Source organism: Adiantum capillus-veneris, chromosome 13, assembly GCF_014529385.1.
Source record: "Adiantum capillus-veneris isolate H3 chromosome 13, ASM1452938v2, whole genome shotgun sequence".
Lineage (NCBI taxonomy): Eukaryota > Viridiplantae > Streptophyta > Polypodiopsida > Polypodiales > Pteridaceae > Adiantum > Adiantum capillus-veneris.
This window is the reverse complement of record NC_140943.1, coordinates 128,496,446-128,513,902: the sequence shown is the minus strand read 5'-3', so window position 1 is coordinate 128,513,902 and position 17,457 is coordinate 128,496,446. Positions and strand designations below refer to the sequence as shown.

The following is a 17,457-nucleotide window of genomic DNA, read 5'->3' as shown; positions in this document are numbered from 1 at the left end:
GTTGGAGGCCTCTCATTAAGATTATTGAAAATCCTAATTTACAAGCTAACAAACCAGGATTATGATTTTTTCTGAATATCAAAACATTGTGGGCCTTCTTTGTTTGTTTGAGTCATAGATGTGGGCTCAAAAGAGAGCATTATTGATGGTAGATAACGTGAAAGTAGAGTTTTAAGAAAGGAGAGAGAGAAAGAGAGAAAGAGAGAGTTACTATGCACATGTGAGCTTGAGGTGAGGTGTCTTTTATGGTTAGGTCAATAGCTATTTTGTGTTAGTATGTTAGTGGTTAGTGTTAGTAGTTTGTAGTTAGTGGTATGGGTTAAAATCACAATGGCATATGTACTCAAGGTGCATTACATGATTTATACAATGATAAAGAGTAAGATAAGGATGAGAATATACATGATTTGATGAAAACCACAAGATGGAAAGAGAATTTTCCACCTTTTTTTCCCAGTGAATAAAGCGGTTGTAGAACTCTATCGGTGTAGTTTTTGTGACCATAGAAAAGTTGAATTTTCCATGATCAAACTCCTTCTTTTGCAAAGCTTGAGCTTGGTTATTTACTGATTTTTTCTCTTTTGGTGAAAGCATGAAGAGGTTATGGTAATATGAGTTTGATTCTAGAGAGAGAAATTGAGTTATATGTGTGTAGAGATTATAATTTTGAGCTATGGAGTAAGAGAGAGATGGAAATGGTGAAAAAGAAGAAAGAATACGTGAAAGTTGCAGGTTTGAGTGAGGGATGGAGAAAAATGAGTGTGTGTGTGTGGAAGTAGGAAAAGAGGTGAGAGAAGACTATGGATTACTTTGTGAGAAAAGTGGGTAGACTTGGGTCTAATAAAAAAATCCTATCTCACCCGCGGTTGCTCCAAAAATTATCAAAATTTTTGAGGTGATTATTCAGCTCTTGGTCCACATTTTCTCTTCTGACCACCACTTCAAATTCGGAGTGGAGATGGATATAAAAAATCCCACCAAAATACCTATTTTTCTTCACAAAAAAGTCTTCAGTAGCTCCCCTTTTGTTGAATTTGCATATGGCTCCAAAAGTTAGCCCCTCCTTGTATGAGAGCATGATGTAATTGATTCTTAGGGGTTTGAAAATATGCATGGTTGTGAATTATGCATAAATATAATATATGGATATGATGAAAAAGACTGTGGAATCTAGAATAGTGTCAGCTATATATAAATATAAAATGAAAAAAAGAGATATGAAAATATAAGGAACTACTGGTCGCTCGCTGCTGCTCTCGCGCGCTCCTCCTCCCCCCCGTTTGCTCCTGCTTCCCCTCACCATAGCCCCCCTTCGCCTTCACCCTGTTGCGCACTGCCCCCTACCTGCGCATTGTCTGCCCACGAGCGCTGTTGAGCCTGCACCCAGCCAGAGTGCAGCCCCCCCCCCCTCCTCCAAGAGTTCCCCCCCTCCTCATCATCCTCCCCCCCGCCGCCTGCTCCCGCCGCCTCTTCCCCGTCCCTCTCCCTCTGCCGCTCCCCCCGCCCCTCTTCTCCACCTCTTCCCCCTGCTCCTTTCTCCCCCCCCTTCCGCTTCAGTTCCACAGTCGACCAAGGGGACAGGGCCTTCTCCGGCTGCTAGGAGATCTCTTGGCAGCGCCTTTGCCACGAGTCGCTTGGCGAGAGAGGGACAGCCTTTCTTGCGGCCCTCTCTACAGGTACAGACATCTCCCCTTGCAGCTATCCCTCGTGGTCTGATGAGCATTGACATCCGACACTGATGGGACTTCTTCGACTACGACTTTACTTGTTTTCTCGGCGACCCTCAGCAGACCATGAGGCAGCTTGCTTCAGGGTCCATGTTCTGTTTCTTGCAGCTAGGGGGACAGAAGCCTTGGACTCAGCAGTTGGCTTCTCCTTTCCCCTTTGCGGCAGGGATCAGACTGAGTGGACTCTCGACTCAGTGTTGGGATGGCTACACACACAGGTCCTAGAGTTCTCTCACCACATGGGAGAACTAGGAGTTACAGATATGCTTCGGACTTTGTGGCCATTGGCAAAGTTTGCGGTGACACCCCCAGATACAGCAGGATGTAGACACATTGTGGTTTACTTTTTTGCCGATACACAGTGCTTGCCATGCTATGTATACATTCATGAGGACTCCTGGACAGAGGAGGTTGCTTTACGTACAGCTCGCACTACTTGGGCTTGGGCCCGACACTCGTTGCAGTCACGCCTATCTAGAGGACGTTCAGATGCAGATTACTCCCCATCCAAGCCAGCCTCGAAGATAGCCCGCCTAGCTGCTGCGGCAGCATCTGTTCTCTCTCGCTCCCCATGAGAATCGTCTCATGGAACGTGCAGGGACTAGGTGGGTCCCAGTTTCAGCGTCAGCGGGGCCGATTGCGCCAGGAGCTTCAGCGCTGCCTTGTGGGAGGAGAGATTGATCTCCTTATGCTTCAGGAGCACCATCTGTGTGAGAGCTGCATTAGACGTTGTGGTCAGCTCTTGCGTGGACGATATGATACTTTTTGGTCAGCTGCTTTTGGACCTGGAGGCATCCAGAGTGGAGTATGTATGACTATTGCGGACTCTTTGCAGCAGGCCATTGTGGACAAAGGGCTTATTGTGTCAGGCAGGGCTCAATAGATTACTATGCAGGTTCAGGGTTGCCTTGTGGGCTTCCTGAATATCTATGCGTCCAATGTGGCGAGTGCTCGAGCAGAGTTTTGGTCACAGATAGTTGAGTCTTTGCCGCAGGCAGAACACTGGTGCATAGGAGGGGACTTCAACATGTTGGAGGACCCTTCTGACAGGATTGGTGGTAGCAATGCTACTGTGTATGGAGTTGAGTTGGCAGCTTGGGAGAGGTTTTGTATGACTCTGAGGGTCTCGGATGTTTGGCAGCACTCTGGTTTTGTGAGGCCCCCAAACAGCCTTGCCTTTTCTCGCTTGGACCGCAGAGTGGGAGGAGTGAATCTATCGTGGATGATCGCTTCTACACTAGTGACCACTTCAGTGACTTGGGAGGGACAGTTGGCATTTTGGCAGGGACTTCCTTCTCGGACCATGCACCAGTGATCCTCACAGTGGCAGACAGGCAGAGGAGTGGGAGCACAATGCTTCGCATCCCAGAGAGGGTCTTGTTGGACTCTGCACTCAGAGAGCTAGTAGAGGCTCTATGGACAGAGAGCTTGGACAGGCAGGACTCTTCTGCTAACAGTGTGGCCTCAGGATTAGCTCAGATTAGCCGTTTCTTTCTCCATGAGTCTTTGGCTCGCCGGGCTGCAGCGAGATAGGAGGAGCAGCGTCTCAGACGGGGCATTGCTTCGTTATAGAGGATACAGGAGCAACATCCAAACAGTCCCTGGCTGAAGAAGCAGCTACAACAGGCTCGACAAGAGCTTGTTAGCACAGAGGAGAGGCGACATAAGTTTGCTTTCCACCGACAGGCATCTCAGTGGACCCAGGTGGGAGACAGAGTGACTGGTGCTTTCTTTGAGGCAGTGGGACCTCGGCATTCGCATGCCAAGGTCAGTCAGCTGCGGAGGCCCGACGGGTCAGTTGCTTCTGAGCCCGAGGATATGCGTGCAGTTGCTACTGACTTTTACCATGAGCTACTGTCTGCAGAGCCCCAGTCAGAGCGTCAGGATGCATGCAGGGAGCAGGTTTGGGCACAAATGCCTTGTCTTGTGACTGAGGAGATGCGTCAGAGGCTTGAGATGCCACTTCAGCTTGAGGAGTTGCACATGGCTCTTAGGGCCCTCCCCCGTGGTAGCTGTCCAGGTGAGGATGGGCTGACTCCGAGTTTTTTCTTGGAGTACTAGGACCTGCTCGGCCTAGATCTCTGTTGTGCTTTTCATTACATTTTGCACACAGGAGTGATGTCTGACAGCATGAGTGAGGGCCTGATTTACCTCATTCCCAAGGAGGATGGCTCCTTGGATGAGATTCGACAATGGCACCCCATCACCATCCTCAACTCAGCCTACAAAATTCTTGCCAAGGCTCTGAGCTTGAGGATTCAGCCACTTCTAGAGAGCCTTATACATGGGACTCAGACAGGTTTTGTCAAGGAACGCAGTATCCTTGACAACATCTTTACTTTTTGGGAGGCTTATGCCCCTAGCACGGCTCCGTGGTGAGGACCTAGTGATTCTTCTTCTCGATTTTGAGAAGGCATACGACAGAGTTGATTGGGACTTTCTAGAGGGCACTCTACGTAGGATGGGCTTCTCAGATGCTTGGATCAGAGGGGTGTCAGCTTTGTACAGACAGGCTCACAGTCAGGTGCTTTTGCCAGGAGGTAGAGGTGATCGCTTCATGCTCACACGTTTGGTCAGACAGGGCTGTCCTCTTGCCCCCTTCCTCTTTCTGTTCTATGCGGAGGTGATGAGCAGGCACGACTAACCACGATCTTAGAAAGGGCTCTTCCAGAACAAGTCTCAGAAAGAGTCAGGACTACCAAAACAAGCCAAAATCAGCTCCATAACGAGGTACAATGGCAGTATCCGCAACACAACGTACATCCAAAACGTGAAACAATCACTATAAAACCACAGGACACGTGCTCAAACATGCACAACTAACAAAGAAGTAAAATCTGGACTCAAGTGAGCTCCCTGCGGGGAGTAAAATGCTCTCAAAAGAGCACAAGCAATCTCAAGTGCTAGTCACACCTAAACCATATGCATCCAAACTCCCACTGAAACTGTAATGATTGTCACTACCAAAGATGCTCGCAGATCTGTTGTGTCAAGAGAACGTGTGACTATCCCTGTGCATGTAAAATTGTATCTTAGAGTTGTCTCTGAGAAGCCATCAACGGCTATGCATAAGCAATCAAAGATAATTAGTCTCTGAAACCACAAAGAACATACATCAATGCCAAGAACTCATATGGTAATCCAAATCTGCTACCAGGAACACATAAAGCTGTTGCTAACGACAATATAACATGTCTTCCACTGCCGACAAACTGTCTCTCTCTCTCTCGCTCTCTACAATGCCAGAGAGCGTGTGAAAAGTTGTAGTCAATGTCGCTAAAGTCGATGCCGATGCTGATGCCAATGCCGGGTGTCACCCCTTTATAAAAGAGGCACCTCACAAGAGCATGTTAATGATGTAGCCATCCGTGGGAAATGGTGTCGATGCCAGAGGATCGCCAGACAGAGTACAGCTCGGGGATCAGGAGGGGTGGCCATACTATTCAAACAGAGCTTACACAACCGGATACAGGTGATGAGTAGAGACGAGGAGGCATGCTATATGTGGGTACGGCTAGAGCTCACCCACGAGAGAGGGCTATACATTGCCATATGCTACTTTTCACCACATGGATCACGATATGCTATCCAGGACCCCTACTCTCGACTGTCGGAGGACATTTCTCACTACACATCACTCGGGGAAGTCCTCCTCATGGGGGACTTCAACGGGAGGACACAGAGCCGACAGTGTGAGATCTATGATATGGAGCAGCCGGAGATCATGAGGGCACTTGATGCAGAGGACATGGGGGTGAGTAGAGTGTCTGCAGATGGGGGACAGGACAACACTGGATATGGCAGACACCTTCTTGAGCTTGGCAGCAGGCACCATCTCGTTATTTATAACGGGATTGCGAGGTGGCCAGATTCTGGGGGATTCACTTGCTTCCCACACAGTGGCGGAGAGAGCACAGTAGACTATTTGTTGGGCTCTACCCAGACAGCAGAGCTTATACACTCCTTCAGCGTTGCACGCACACCGATAGGGGCGGATCATACTTATCTCACATTCTCCCTTTTTGCTACACAGCTTGCTGACCCCCCCGCCTCCCCCCCTCACACTTACACTACCATTTCTTTCACTCATGAGCTCACTCCTGTTTATATACATCACCTGCATGAGCACCTTATACACTTAGACCCCACAGCACCTCTGGACACACTCACCACACACATTACATCCATCTTACACAAGTCAGCCACTCAAAGTTTCCCACATCGCATACACACACACCCTCCACGCACTGGCACTATGCCACAAAACAGGTGGTACGACGACGAATGTCGAGATCTACACAGACACCTACATATACTGGAGATCAGAGGGAAGATTACACATCGCCAGGCTCAGCGCAAGATGCAGACACTTACCCGTCGTAAAAGACAGGAGTGGGAGGAGCACCAGTATTGGGACATCTATCATTTACTCATGAGCAAGAATAGTGCTGAGGCATGGCGTCGGATCAGACCTCCCAGGCCACCCACTCCTATTCAGGACCCAGCGACATGGCACAGATATGCCGAGAGCTTATACGAGATCCCAGGACAGCCACCCATACCTACGCCATCGGCTACCCGACCCACATCATCTACTTTCTTCACCACCCACATGGTGAAGAAAGCTATATCCCACCTACAGCATGGGAGGGCTAGAGATCAGGCAGGCCTATAGGCAGAGCATCTTATATATGGCTGTGATGCATTGGCACCACTCATTGCCCACCTCTTCAACCGCGCACTTTCAGAGGGATTCCCAGAGTCGTGGACAGCGCACACCATCGTGCCTATCCACAAATCTAGGGATGCCATGGATCCTAGCACATATCGCACTATCATGATTGGTCCTATACTGGCCAAACTATATGGCGCGGTTTTAGAGGAGGCGCTCAGTTCTCTAGCAGAGGGAGAGGGCATGAGGACACCAGGACAGGCAGAGCTTTCTCTACTATTGATCATATCTTCACCCTTCGTTGTCTGATCGACCAGACACGGGTGAGGAAGAGGAGATTATATTGCTGCTTCGTTGACTTCCGCAAAGCATTTGACACAGTACCTAGAGAGACTTTTTCGATGTCTGGCTGCGCTTGGGATTGGAGAGGAGATGGCATGGGGGATCTATGCATTGTATGAGCATGTATCTGGCAGAGTGAGATGCCCGGGTGTGGTTATCTGACACCCTTGTGAGCACCATTGGTGTGAAACAAGGTTGCCCCCTATCACCTACACTCTTTGGTCTATACATTGACGAGATTGTAGACTTCATCTTGCACAGGGGTGGAGAGGGTGTGGATATTGCAGGGACTACTGTACACATACTCTTATATGCAGATGATATTGTCCTGATGTCAAAGACGGCAGAGGGACTACAACTACATTTGCAGGCCCTGGATGATTTCTGCTCACAGAGAGGACTCACGGTGAACCTTGGCAAGACCAAGGTTCTCATATTTCATACATCGGCTCAGATTCGCCGACAGAGTAGATTTACAGTAGCTGGAGGGGATATAGAGGTGACAGGCTCATATGTATATATGGGGGTTACATTCACCGCAGCATCAGGGACCTTCTCCATGACACAGGCAGCCAGAGATAGACTTACCAGAGGATACGCATCACTAGCTCTGATGGAGAGACAGTGCCACCAGGCCCACTTCCAGGAGCCCCGGACGAAGGGGTGGCTCTTTGACACACTGGTCACACCTGCACTCATGTATGCCTCGGCCATTTGGGGACCGGGACTGGCAGACTCAGTGTGGACACAGATAGAGAGGCCACAGATTATTATGATCTCCAGGATGATTCGCAGCAAGCCATCAGTTCCACACGACATTATTAGAGCTGAGCTGGCTGCACCACCGATGTTGGTAGAGGCACTCTTTCAGACTGTTTGCCTTCTTCGCAGATTCAAAGATATGGATCCAGATAGGATCTCTCATAGAGCCTTCATTGCATCTAGAGAGATGGCACAGGCAGGGGACACTAGCTCATGGTATGCCCAGACAAGAGATTGGCTAGCTCAGCACGGTTTTGATATCGATAGACTACCACCACTCCAGTATGACACCCAGGCCCCGACCTATACCCTCTCACGCTCTGAGCGGAATAGGGTCATCAGACAGGAGATATGGCATACATATATTTAGAGGACATGGCGCAGGCCCACAGACACCCTACCTCCTAAAATGCTATATTACTGTGAGCATTTTCTGAGGTTCTCAGAGCAGGGATTCATTGAGATTCCATTATACATGCAAGAGTACATGCCACACCGACTTCGGGTCAACATTGGCCAGTTACGAGTGTCATCACATCAGCTAGAGATTGAGAGTGGCAGAGCCAGAGGCATACCACGAGAGGAGCGTACATGCCGGATTTGCCAGACGGAGGTGGAGAGTGAGGAGCATTTTGTCATGAGATGCCCAGCATATACAGAGCTGAGAGAGAGATATGGCATTGGAGACTCATTACAGCAGCATATGATAGGCCAAGAGCAGAGGAGGTTTGGCCAGTTCCTGGTTGCGGCTTTAGAGGTTCGAGAGCAGTTGTTACAGCCACGCCAGAGTCAGGATAGCAGGACACAGACTACCATCACACAGTTTTTCCGACGAGCAGGGCCAGACCCCCCCACACTACCTACACAGAGTAGAGGGCTTACCCTTCTGCAGGCAGAGTCTCAGAGGGCACGTCGGAGACCGAGGCTCCCAGGATACAGGACACATGGGTGTCACCAGAGGGAGATCTCGAGGATACTAACCTTACACCATCAGTATCTAGAGCAGAGTCATGTACCAGCACCAGGAGATCCAGCATTCCAGAGATACCTGAGCAGGCCACCACCGATGTACCACATTCTCTACCCTACATATGTTGCTTGTTTTTAGATACCCTCCCTATCATCTCATGGTGGTATCACCTTTCAGCCCCTAGTTGAGCCTGATGATGCGTGAGCACACCTCGACACGAGGACCCACACTGTACATTGTACACCACATGCACCACCCTACCACACCCTTTTGCATAGTATAGGCTCATTTCAGTTTGTACCCTTTTTTTTATTTTCCGATGCCTAGAGCATCAACACATGTATATGATATTGTCTCATAGGTCGAGTTCGGCCTTTCGAAGATGTTAATAAAGCTTTCTTTCTTTCTCTCTCTCTCTCTCTCTCTCTCTCTCTCTCTCTCTCTCTCTCTCTCTCACCTGTTATGCCGATGCTGAAAAGAGAAGTGTATGTCTTGAGGTCTTTAATGTTGAAGTTGAGATGAAGCTATCTCTTTCTCTCTCTACACTCTCTCTCCTCTCTTACTCAACTCAAATGTACAATCTATCTTGAGAAAAGAGCCTTTGTGTTTTCAATTAAACATACTTGCACTCCAAACGAGTTGATGAGCTCTTCTAGAAAGTCGTAGAGCTTGAAGAGATATCCCTTTTGATTTTTTTTTAAAATTAGATCCGAGTTTTCTAGCTCAAGTTATGAGCAAAATAATGACCGTTGTCAATTAGTCCTAAACTGAGCAACATGCTTCTCTCTCTCTTTTTGAGCTCACAAAAAGCTCAGTCCCTCTCCTCTTGTGGCTTGTGGAATTCAGTTCCTTGCCACCTTGATAAGTGAGCTCTATGTGCCGAGCTCACAAGGCCTTCATAGCCATGGAAGCTCCAGGCTTTGATCTGTTGGCGATGTGAAGCTCGATGTGAAGCTCACTGCGAAGAGGAAAACGCTAAGAGAGGAGTAGCACCGCAACCATCGGCTCTGATACCACTTGTAGAGTGTGCAGTGCGTGCGGAGTGAGAGGGAGAAGAAGAGATGACACAGAGTATTTGTGGAGTTTTCAGTGAGAACTGGAATACCTCACTACTTCTTATTGTTTTATATTATCAAAAGAATAGATAAGGTTAGTGTGGTCAATGTGATGGGTGTCCAGCCAGCTAACAATGATGAAACTACAAAACGTTAGGATTAAGAAAGTCCTTCACATGCATTGAAAACCTTGTGATATTGCATAGAAACAACCCACTAAACAAGGCATTTGACTAAAGATTTAAGGCTCCCAATCAATTCTAAAATGATTGCAAGTAACGATGTTGTTATATTGAGAATATTTTTTTTCATGAAACTCCAAAATATTAGCTTCTATTGCGAATGCTTTAGGTTTCTTAGGCTACTATTTATATAAAGAAGATGTGTCTAAGGAATTTTGTTGAATATTTTCTTTCAATAGAACTTTTTTTCATTAAATGGCCCTTAGAGCTCATCTAATATTTTTCAGCTAAACTTAAATTTATGAGGATAATGCATATTGTGTTGTTGCATGTGTGTAGATGGAGTGTGATGTGGGAGTTGAAATCTCCAAGGTATTTTGCCAGCTCAAGATATTATTTAATAACTTCATTACATCTAAAGTTTAAATTATCATAGTAGGATGGTATAATTAAATTAAAACAAGGTTACTTCACTTGTTTTTTATAAAAAAACACAAACACCCAGTCACACATACCACATTCATGCTATGCTTGCATCGAGCACAATTGACTAGCCATGCTTAAACTATTAAGCTTAAGAACACAATTCAAGCACAACCATCACTCAAGGATATCATTCTTCTTTTCACCAAATGTTTCGAAGTATTGCGTGGAAAAATTAGAGAAAAGTGAGTGTGTGTGTGTGTGTGTGTGTGTGTGTGTGTGTGTGTGTTTTTGGACTCTGTGGGCCATCTCGCACCATAGGAACTCCTTCATGTTCCAAGGCATTTATGTTGACCCCTTTCCCTATTTCAAATTATCTCTTGGTCAAGCACTGCATTTTGCTTATGATGCTGGAGACATCACTCTTGATACCTACAGGATTTACTTTGTCTGTTTCTAGCCTTCGGAGCCTCATAGTGCTCCGCTTTTTGTATCCCTTTCTTTTCGTGGGTTTTCCTCGCTTTGAGGTTTCCCACTTGTAAATTAATCAAAGAAGATTTACAAAAAAAAAGTGTGTGTGTGTGTGTGTGTGTGTGTGTGTGTGTGAGAGAGAGAGAGAGAGAGAGAGAGAGAGAGAGAGAGAAGAGAGAGAGAGGGAGCGCATGATAGATAGATTGAATTATCGTCCACGGAGGTCATATAACGAAAGCAAAACATTATAACGATTCCTTCTAAGGCAGGATGATCGAGACATATCAGTTAAGGACTGATGGTCCATCAAGAGAGTAGATGTTGTCGGGTAGATACACGCCTTGCAATTGCTAGCAAAGTGAGAACTAGGCCAACAAACAAGATGTCAACCAAGGACTAAGCTTGCTCCGTAGGCGCATGAAAACAAATAGATGGGTGTCAATCACCTACTCGACCTTCTAGAGACAATCACTACCAAGGGAAATCATCTCACAGCACACTATGTATACGCAACCGCTACCTTACCTACGACGTCTATGCTCTCCGAAACATGACCTAACGTTATTGAATCATCACGAAACTCAAGGAGTAACCTCTACACACCTAGAGAACGCTATCCTAAAGTCTCTAACCCAATTTACTACCTACAAACACTTGGTACGGAAAAGGCGTATGAAGACAAGCTGAAAATTACAGGTCACCGATTCTCAACGTAATGATATAAAGCAATCACAAAATGTATACACGTTTAGAGAGAGAACTTACTTTGAAGCTCGAGGGAGAGCTCTTCGCAAACAAGATGTCAACCAAGGACGGCGGAGCTTAACCCGTAGGCACATGGAATCCAATAGATGGGTGTCAATCACCTACTCGACCTTCTAGAGATAATCACTGCCAAGGAAAATCATCTCAAAGCACACTATGTATACGCAATCGTTATCTTACCTACGAGGTCTATGCTTTCCGAAACATGACCTAACGTTATCGATTCGTCACAAAACTCAAGGAGTAACCTCTACACACCTAGAGGACACTACCTAAAGTCTCTAACCCAATTTACTACTTGCAAACACTTCGTGGGGAAAACGCGTATGAAGACAGGTCAGAAATTGCAGGTCACCAATTCTCAACGTAATTAGGCCTAAAGTGTAGTTTAACTCATCGTGAACGCAATGATATAAATCAATCACAAAACGGATACACAATTAGAGAGAAAACTCACTTCGAAGCTCGAGGGAGAGCTCTTCGCGAAGAGACCGGAATCGTGCAAGCTTGGCGTTGAAGCATAGCTCTTGCCATTGCTAAGACGATGGTGTAGTTGCCTTCACAATGTAGCTTCCGTAGTGGGCGTAGAGAGTAGAAGAAGACCTCACTCACTTTCTCACACAAAATACACAATCGCGGCACACTTAGTTGAGATCAAAAGATAATTAATTCAAAAGTTGTGCTTAGGGTTACAAAAATTGGCATATATACCTTAGTCTTGGAGATACTAACTCATCAAAATTACATCCTACTTTCTACATGGGTTTTGTTGTCCCGAAAAATAATTACAACTAAGTTCGTCAAATAAACAATACAAAAAATGGGGTAGCTTTTCCTTGTTCAGTTGCAAACAGTAGAATAAAGAAAAGGAAATAACAAAACGGGGTCAGCTTATGCGAGAGCCGGTTTAGGAGCTCGAAACTCCTAGATGATGGCTTTGCCACCTCAATAGAGTGCCCATTTACCTTGCTTGCATGCTTCATACATCTCCTTAAGCTCCCTTGCTTTATTCTTGAGTTGATTCGTGGTCAATTCCTCAGAGATCCAAAACTTTTGTCTCTTGAGAAGTCGAGATTGGCGAAACAGCTTCATCTTTGTCGTTGAAAGTGAGTATGCAATGCTCGGATGGCATATGCCTATTCGTGTTGTTGATCCAAGATATATTTTCTGGCTCGGGTGGCACATGCCGATTCGTATCGTTGATCCAAGAGATATTTTATGCCATTGAGCTTGGTGATGGCTTCTTCAAGGGTGTCCTGGCTGGTGCACCACGGTGAGTGCAGTCCACCAATTTTGACCTTGAGGCCAAGCGATTCCGGTAGCCAACATTCTTGTAAGACCGCCTGTATCTTGGTGGCAATCTTCTTATGTGTTGCTTCATGGGATTCTTTCTGAGCCACCATGACAGTCTTAATGACAGAAGCTTCTACTTTGTGTGATTTGGCAAGTAGAGCTTGACTCTCTACTTCCTTCACGTCTTCAAGCTTGCGTAGATGTTGTATGAGTCTTTCATTCTCCTCGATGAGTTCTTGGATTTGAGCCTCGAGGGTTGTTTCATGGTTTCTTGGCGGGGTCCTTCCTTGGTGCCATTGCCACCGCAAGAAAGCTCTTGCATGAAGTGGGAGTGCCAAAGGAGGACATCGGTGCCATAGATGAGGCTCGTAACACGTTCTCAAAGGTTGTGATACTTGTGTAACTTGAAACTCTGTCCAACTGTTTGACAGAGTGGTGAGATCAAAGGCTTAAGGTGAAAGAAAAAATAAGGCTTAAAAACCTAATGTGATTGTGTGTGTGTGTGTGTGTGTGTGTGTGTGTGTGTGTGTGTGTGTGTGTGTGAGAGAGAGAGAGAGAGAGAGAGACATCATAGCCTACTAGAGAGAGGGTTTTCCACGTGTGGAGGGGTATCATTGGGAGGTGTGCCACGTCTAAACACAATAGGGTTAGGAGGAGTGGCAATTATGTTCATGCACGAGCTACAACCACACATCATTATGGTGGCTAAGAGTGCCATATGGAGACAATATTTTTATACCGATATGCTACTATGCACCACAACATTCTAGATTTGCAGGCAGTGATGGGAAATGTGGGAAGAGGAACATGGATCAGGAGAGCATAGAGAATCGTCATACGAGGCATTGTCGACGGTCAGCATTCTACAATGTTTAGGGATAGGGAGAGTAATCTTAGTCAAGGATTTCAATGAGTGCACTCTGGGCTTATAGTTTGAGAGGTATGAGATGGAGAAGTTGCAGACGCCATTAGTAGATGACTACACTTTGTACAATGTATTTGAGGATAGGGGGTCTCTCACTATGGAAGATGATTACGTGAGTTGGGGCACGACACCGCATGCTGATCTACAATGGCATGGTGAGATAGTCGTAACTTGCAAGGAATGTACAAAGTACATACCACTTACATCAGATGATGGTAGAAAATGACTTTTCTCTTGAAGAAGAAGTCTCTTGCATCAATTGAGTTGCTTGTATGAACATAGAGTTGTTACCATTAAGTAGACACCACACCATGTAGGGATATGAAGGTCTAAAATCATATCCCTAAAGCTAAGTTGACTTGAAATAATACAACAAATTCTTCCTGAAGCCAACTAAGCTCCTTGCCATAAAGTATTGGTTTTGAAACACAAACTTTTAAACCCGAGCCACTAAGGAGGCATTGGATTTTACAAGTTGATTATTTTATATATAGATGATGCCATACAAGTAGGAGGTCACTTTATCCAAAAGGTTTTCCATAATTTTTGAAGGTATATAAAAAAGTTTAGTGTCTTTAGGTGGCATGGATGTTGAAGAGAAACACAACTCTTTGATACTAAAAACAAATCCCTGAAACCCAAATGATGTGATTAGCAAAACCCAAATGATGGTACAAACAAAAACTTCCTTTGTTTACAAGCTAGTGTACAAATTAGGAAAGAAATGCACTACATATCGTTCTCCTAATCCTCTTATCTACTCTATACTAAGTTCATTATTTAAAATATGTGCATCCATATTAAAACAAGTGAAGCCTTCTTAACCGAAACAACCCAAGGAAATTTGGTCTACCACTTGATATTCTACTCGAAAATAGACGAGATTTATTATGACAACAAAAGCATCAATTTTGAGTTAGGTAATCTTTTGAAACCATTCTATCCTTTAAATTTTCATTATCACTATATCTAGACTTTATTGCAAGATTTGGAAATTGGTTTTTGGGAATTTCAAGTATCAAATGGTTCATCGACTCTTTGTAAACTATTTTTCCTATGCAGCTTAAATGAAAAATCAATTGATGTGTGATTTATTTTTCAACCTCTTTGTTCTATAGCTTGTTCTAATAGAATTAAAAGATTTAATCTATGAATTATTATAAAAAACTACTTTATATATGTGATATTGAGTTATTTATTCATTTAATCCTATATGTAATCAAATATGAACAGAAAGGTTGAGAATCACTTTATCATGCTTGAAGGCTGATAAAATCGAAATTGCTCCACAAGAATTGGGATCCATTGAGCTCATCATAATTCTACCAGATGACCTCAAGTTTGAGTTTTCGTGCTATGGTAATCAACAAAGATGTTCACAAGCGAAAAGGCATAAGTTTTTATAATTAGTTCTTTATTCAAATTATCACACTATGTTTATGCATACTTGACAAATTTGTTTTCACTTAAGTCTCAAACGTTTTTGTATTATATGTTTAGTAACCCTACAAGATGTTCAAGGTAGCCAACTTGATCAACGTCTAATATGGGTGTCCACCTTTGCAAGTGCTTATGCATCAAAATTCAAGGTAACTCCTCACTTTGGGTTATCATGCTCAATTTTATTCTCGAGTATAATCTCCTATGGTTAGTCAAAATTTGAATGGTATCATGTAGGCCATTTTCTCGTGAGCTAATTTAAAAGATTGCCTTTACTTACATGATGAAAAACTTTAAAACCTCTTTTTGATCATAACATACGTTATTGGATTTTAAGGTAAGGAAATGCACTTTAATGCTTTTTAGATCCCATTGTAATAGCTAAATTATCTAGTATTTGTGACTAGTCTTTAATACGAACGTAATGAAGCCACAAACAGCAACGGTTAGATGTAGGTACACGATACCTTTCCGTTCTAAGCCATCCAAACTTGGTAGTCATCCTCCTATGTACAAGAACACACCTAGCTCCTAGTCTCTCCTACAATGCAAGCCAATCCTTGTGTATAAGGGTTTATTCTTGCACTATGTTCATACATTGTTGTAAGGAAGGCATTTAACTAGTTGGGTCCGTTGGCCATTACTTCTCATTATGCAAAAAATAGCAAACAATTATCTCTCATAAGCTCAAGTTTACTCTTTTGGCTTAGTTGCCTATATCTTAGTCTTGGCCATAGTTGAGGATTCCTTATCCCAATCTTTTAAAAATTTAACAGTTTAACGTAACTATCAAAGGAAATATATATCACGGTTTTAAAATCATTACTTGAACAAATCAACACCCTTAAATGTAGAGTTGTTGTAATGTCCAAGAGTTCCAAAGTAGGGCAATATGCTATCCTTGCTTTGAAAGTTCAACACATAGGGGCATTGTCTTGACTTCATCATGGCTTGATATGGACTGACTCTAACAAACCTTTCCAAGAGGGATTCAAACCCTATGTGAGACCTTAAGGTCCCTATGAGGTGATCCTTTGAGATCAAGCATTTGTTACCCTATGCAAGATCCTTTTATAGATAACTCAATGCAAATCTCTGGCATTTATGGTTACTCCTTCTAGGTCCCGTACTCTTGGTATAGACAAGTTACGACAAATTAAATTCAACATCTAGTTACTCTCGTACTACTTGCCAACACACAAAAAACAAGAATTTTCTTCAATACATCCATTAAGCTATTGTGACATGCCTTACTATGACTCTTTGCAAAGTTCATATCACTTATGCATCTAGGTGAAGCAGTATAAATCTTTCACAAGGAAAGAGCTTTACACGCCGTTATTGGACCCAATGTTGGGAGAACTTTTAACTAGCTTGTAGCTCAATGAGGGGGGGAAATTTTTTCATCAAAAAATACTCATGTTTGGATTAATGTGGCCACCCAAAAACATCCATACCTTTACACAATTACCCTTGTTATAGCTAAACGGTCTCTCAAGAAGGTCATCTCTACCTAACCAAACATATATAACTCTTCTTTTTTGTTCTTGACCTAGTGCAAAGATGACTCCTAGATAGACACTCCCAAGATGCAATGAAGCCCTCAAAAATCATAAAAATACTTTCCCAAGAGTAGCAAGACAATTAAGAACTCGATATAAAATGTTCATTGCTTAGGCATGCTCCATAGATAGTGCAATATGTTAAAAGGTTCCTCAACTTGTATTTTTTGCATACATGTTTAGGACGCAAAGAGCGCATCACAATAATGATAAATAAGAAGCATATGATAGCATAGCAAAGAAGGTGGTAAAGAGAGAGACCGTTTTGAGTTTTCATGAAATGCTCATAGCTTTGATGGAGAAGCATATGCTACATACCTATTCAAGAAGGAGTTCCTTCATTCTCACCACCTCAAAGCCACTCACATGCTATGGTAAGCTCTTCTTTGTCTTCCCCAAGCTATGTTGCTTCCATTCATTTCTCGAGGCTAATTAACACCTCTAAAGATCTTTTGTCTATTTCTCAAGTTTCCACTATTATCAAACAAGCTTGTTAGATCTCATATGTGCTACCATATTTCCTTCATGTGCTTAGTTGCCTTCATTTTCTAAGATGTCAAGGTTGTTGGTCGTGGGGCTAAAGATCTGAGCCGTACATCTACTTGACATTTTGTAGCAAAATTCAATCCATCAACCCTAGGATGCATGCCGTCTCAAAAAACGGAATCCCATGCTTCCTTGGATGAACCAATGAGCGGCACATCAATACTTGGAATTTAATCAAGGTGACACATCAAGATGTGGAATGATGTTCCCTGCAGCCATGATTGAGTGCCAACTCAACACTAGCATGTGCAGGTATCAGGTGTGTAGCTCTAGGGTGTAGTGCTCATGCATGGACAGTCTGGATGAGAGTTTGGCCCCACTC

The 17,457-nt window shown here is 44.2% G+C and overlaps 2 protein-coding genes and 1 pseudogene across 2 annotated transcripts in view; all 3 read left to right on the top strand.

The window, feature by feature from the left end:
• The window catches only part of LOC147444852 (uncharacterized), a 228,254-nt gene that overhangs the window by 206,829 nt on the left and 3,968 nt on the right, over positions 1-17,457 (top strand). Inside the window, exons 11-13 of the mRNA XM_086527379.1 lie at positions 10,050-10,082; positions 14,853-14,946; positions 15,088-15,176. Coding sequence (XP_086383505.1) covers positions 10,050-10,082; positions 14,853-14,946; positions 15,088-15,176 — 216 coding nt within the window. The remainder of the gene's footprint in view (positions 1-10,049; positions 10,083-14,852; positions 14,947-15,087; positions 15,177-17,457) is intronic.
• LOC147444854 (uncharacterized) lies at positions 5,056-6,441 on the top strand. The gene has a single exon (XM_086527949.1). It carries the CDS (start codon positions 5,203-5,205, stop codon positions 6,400-6,402), a length of 1,200 nt encoding a protein of 399 aa, XP_086384075.1. The 5' UTR covers positions 5,056-5,202; the 3' UTR covers positions 6,403-6,441.
• Positions 6,832-8,611, top strand: LOC147444853 (uncharacterized; annotated as a pseudogene).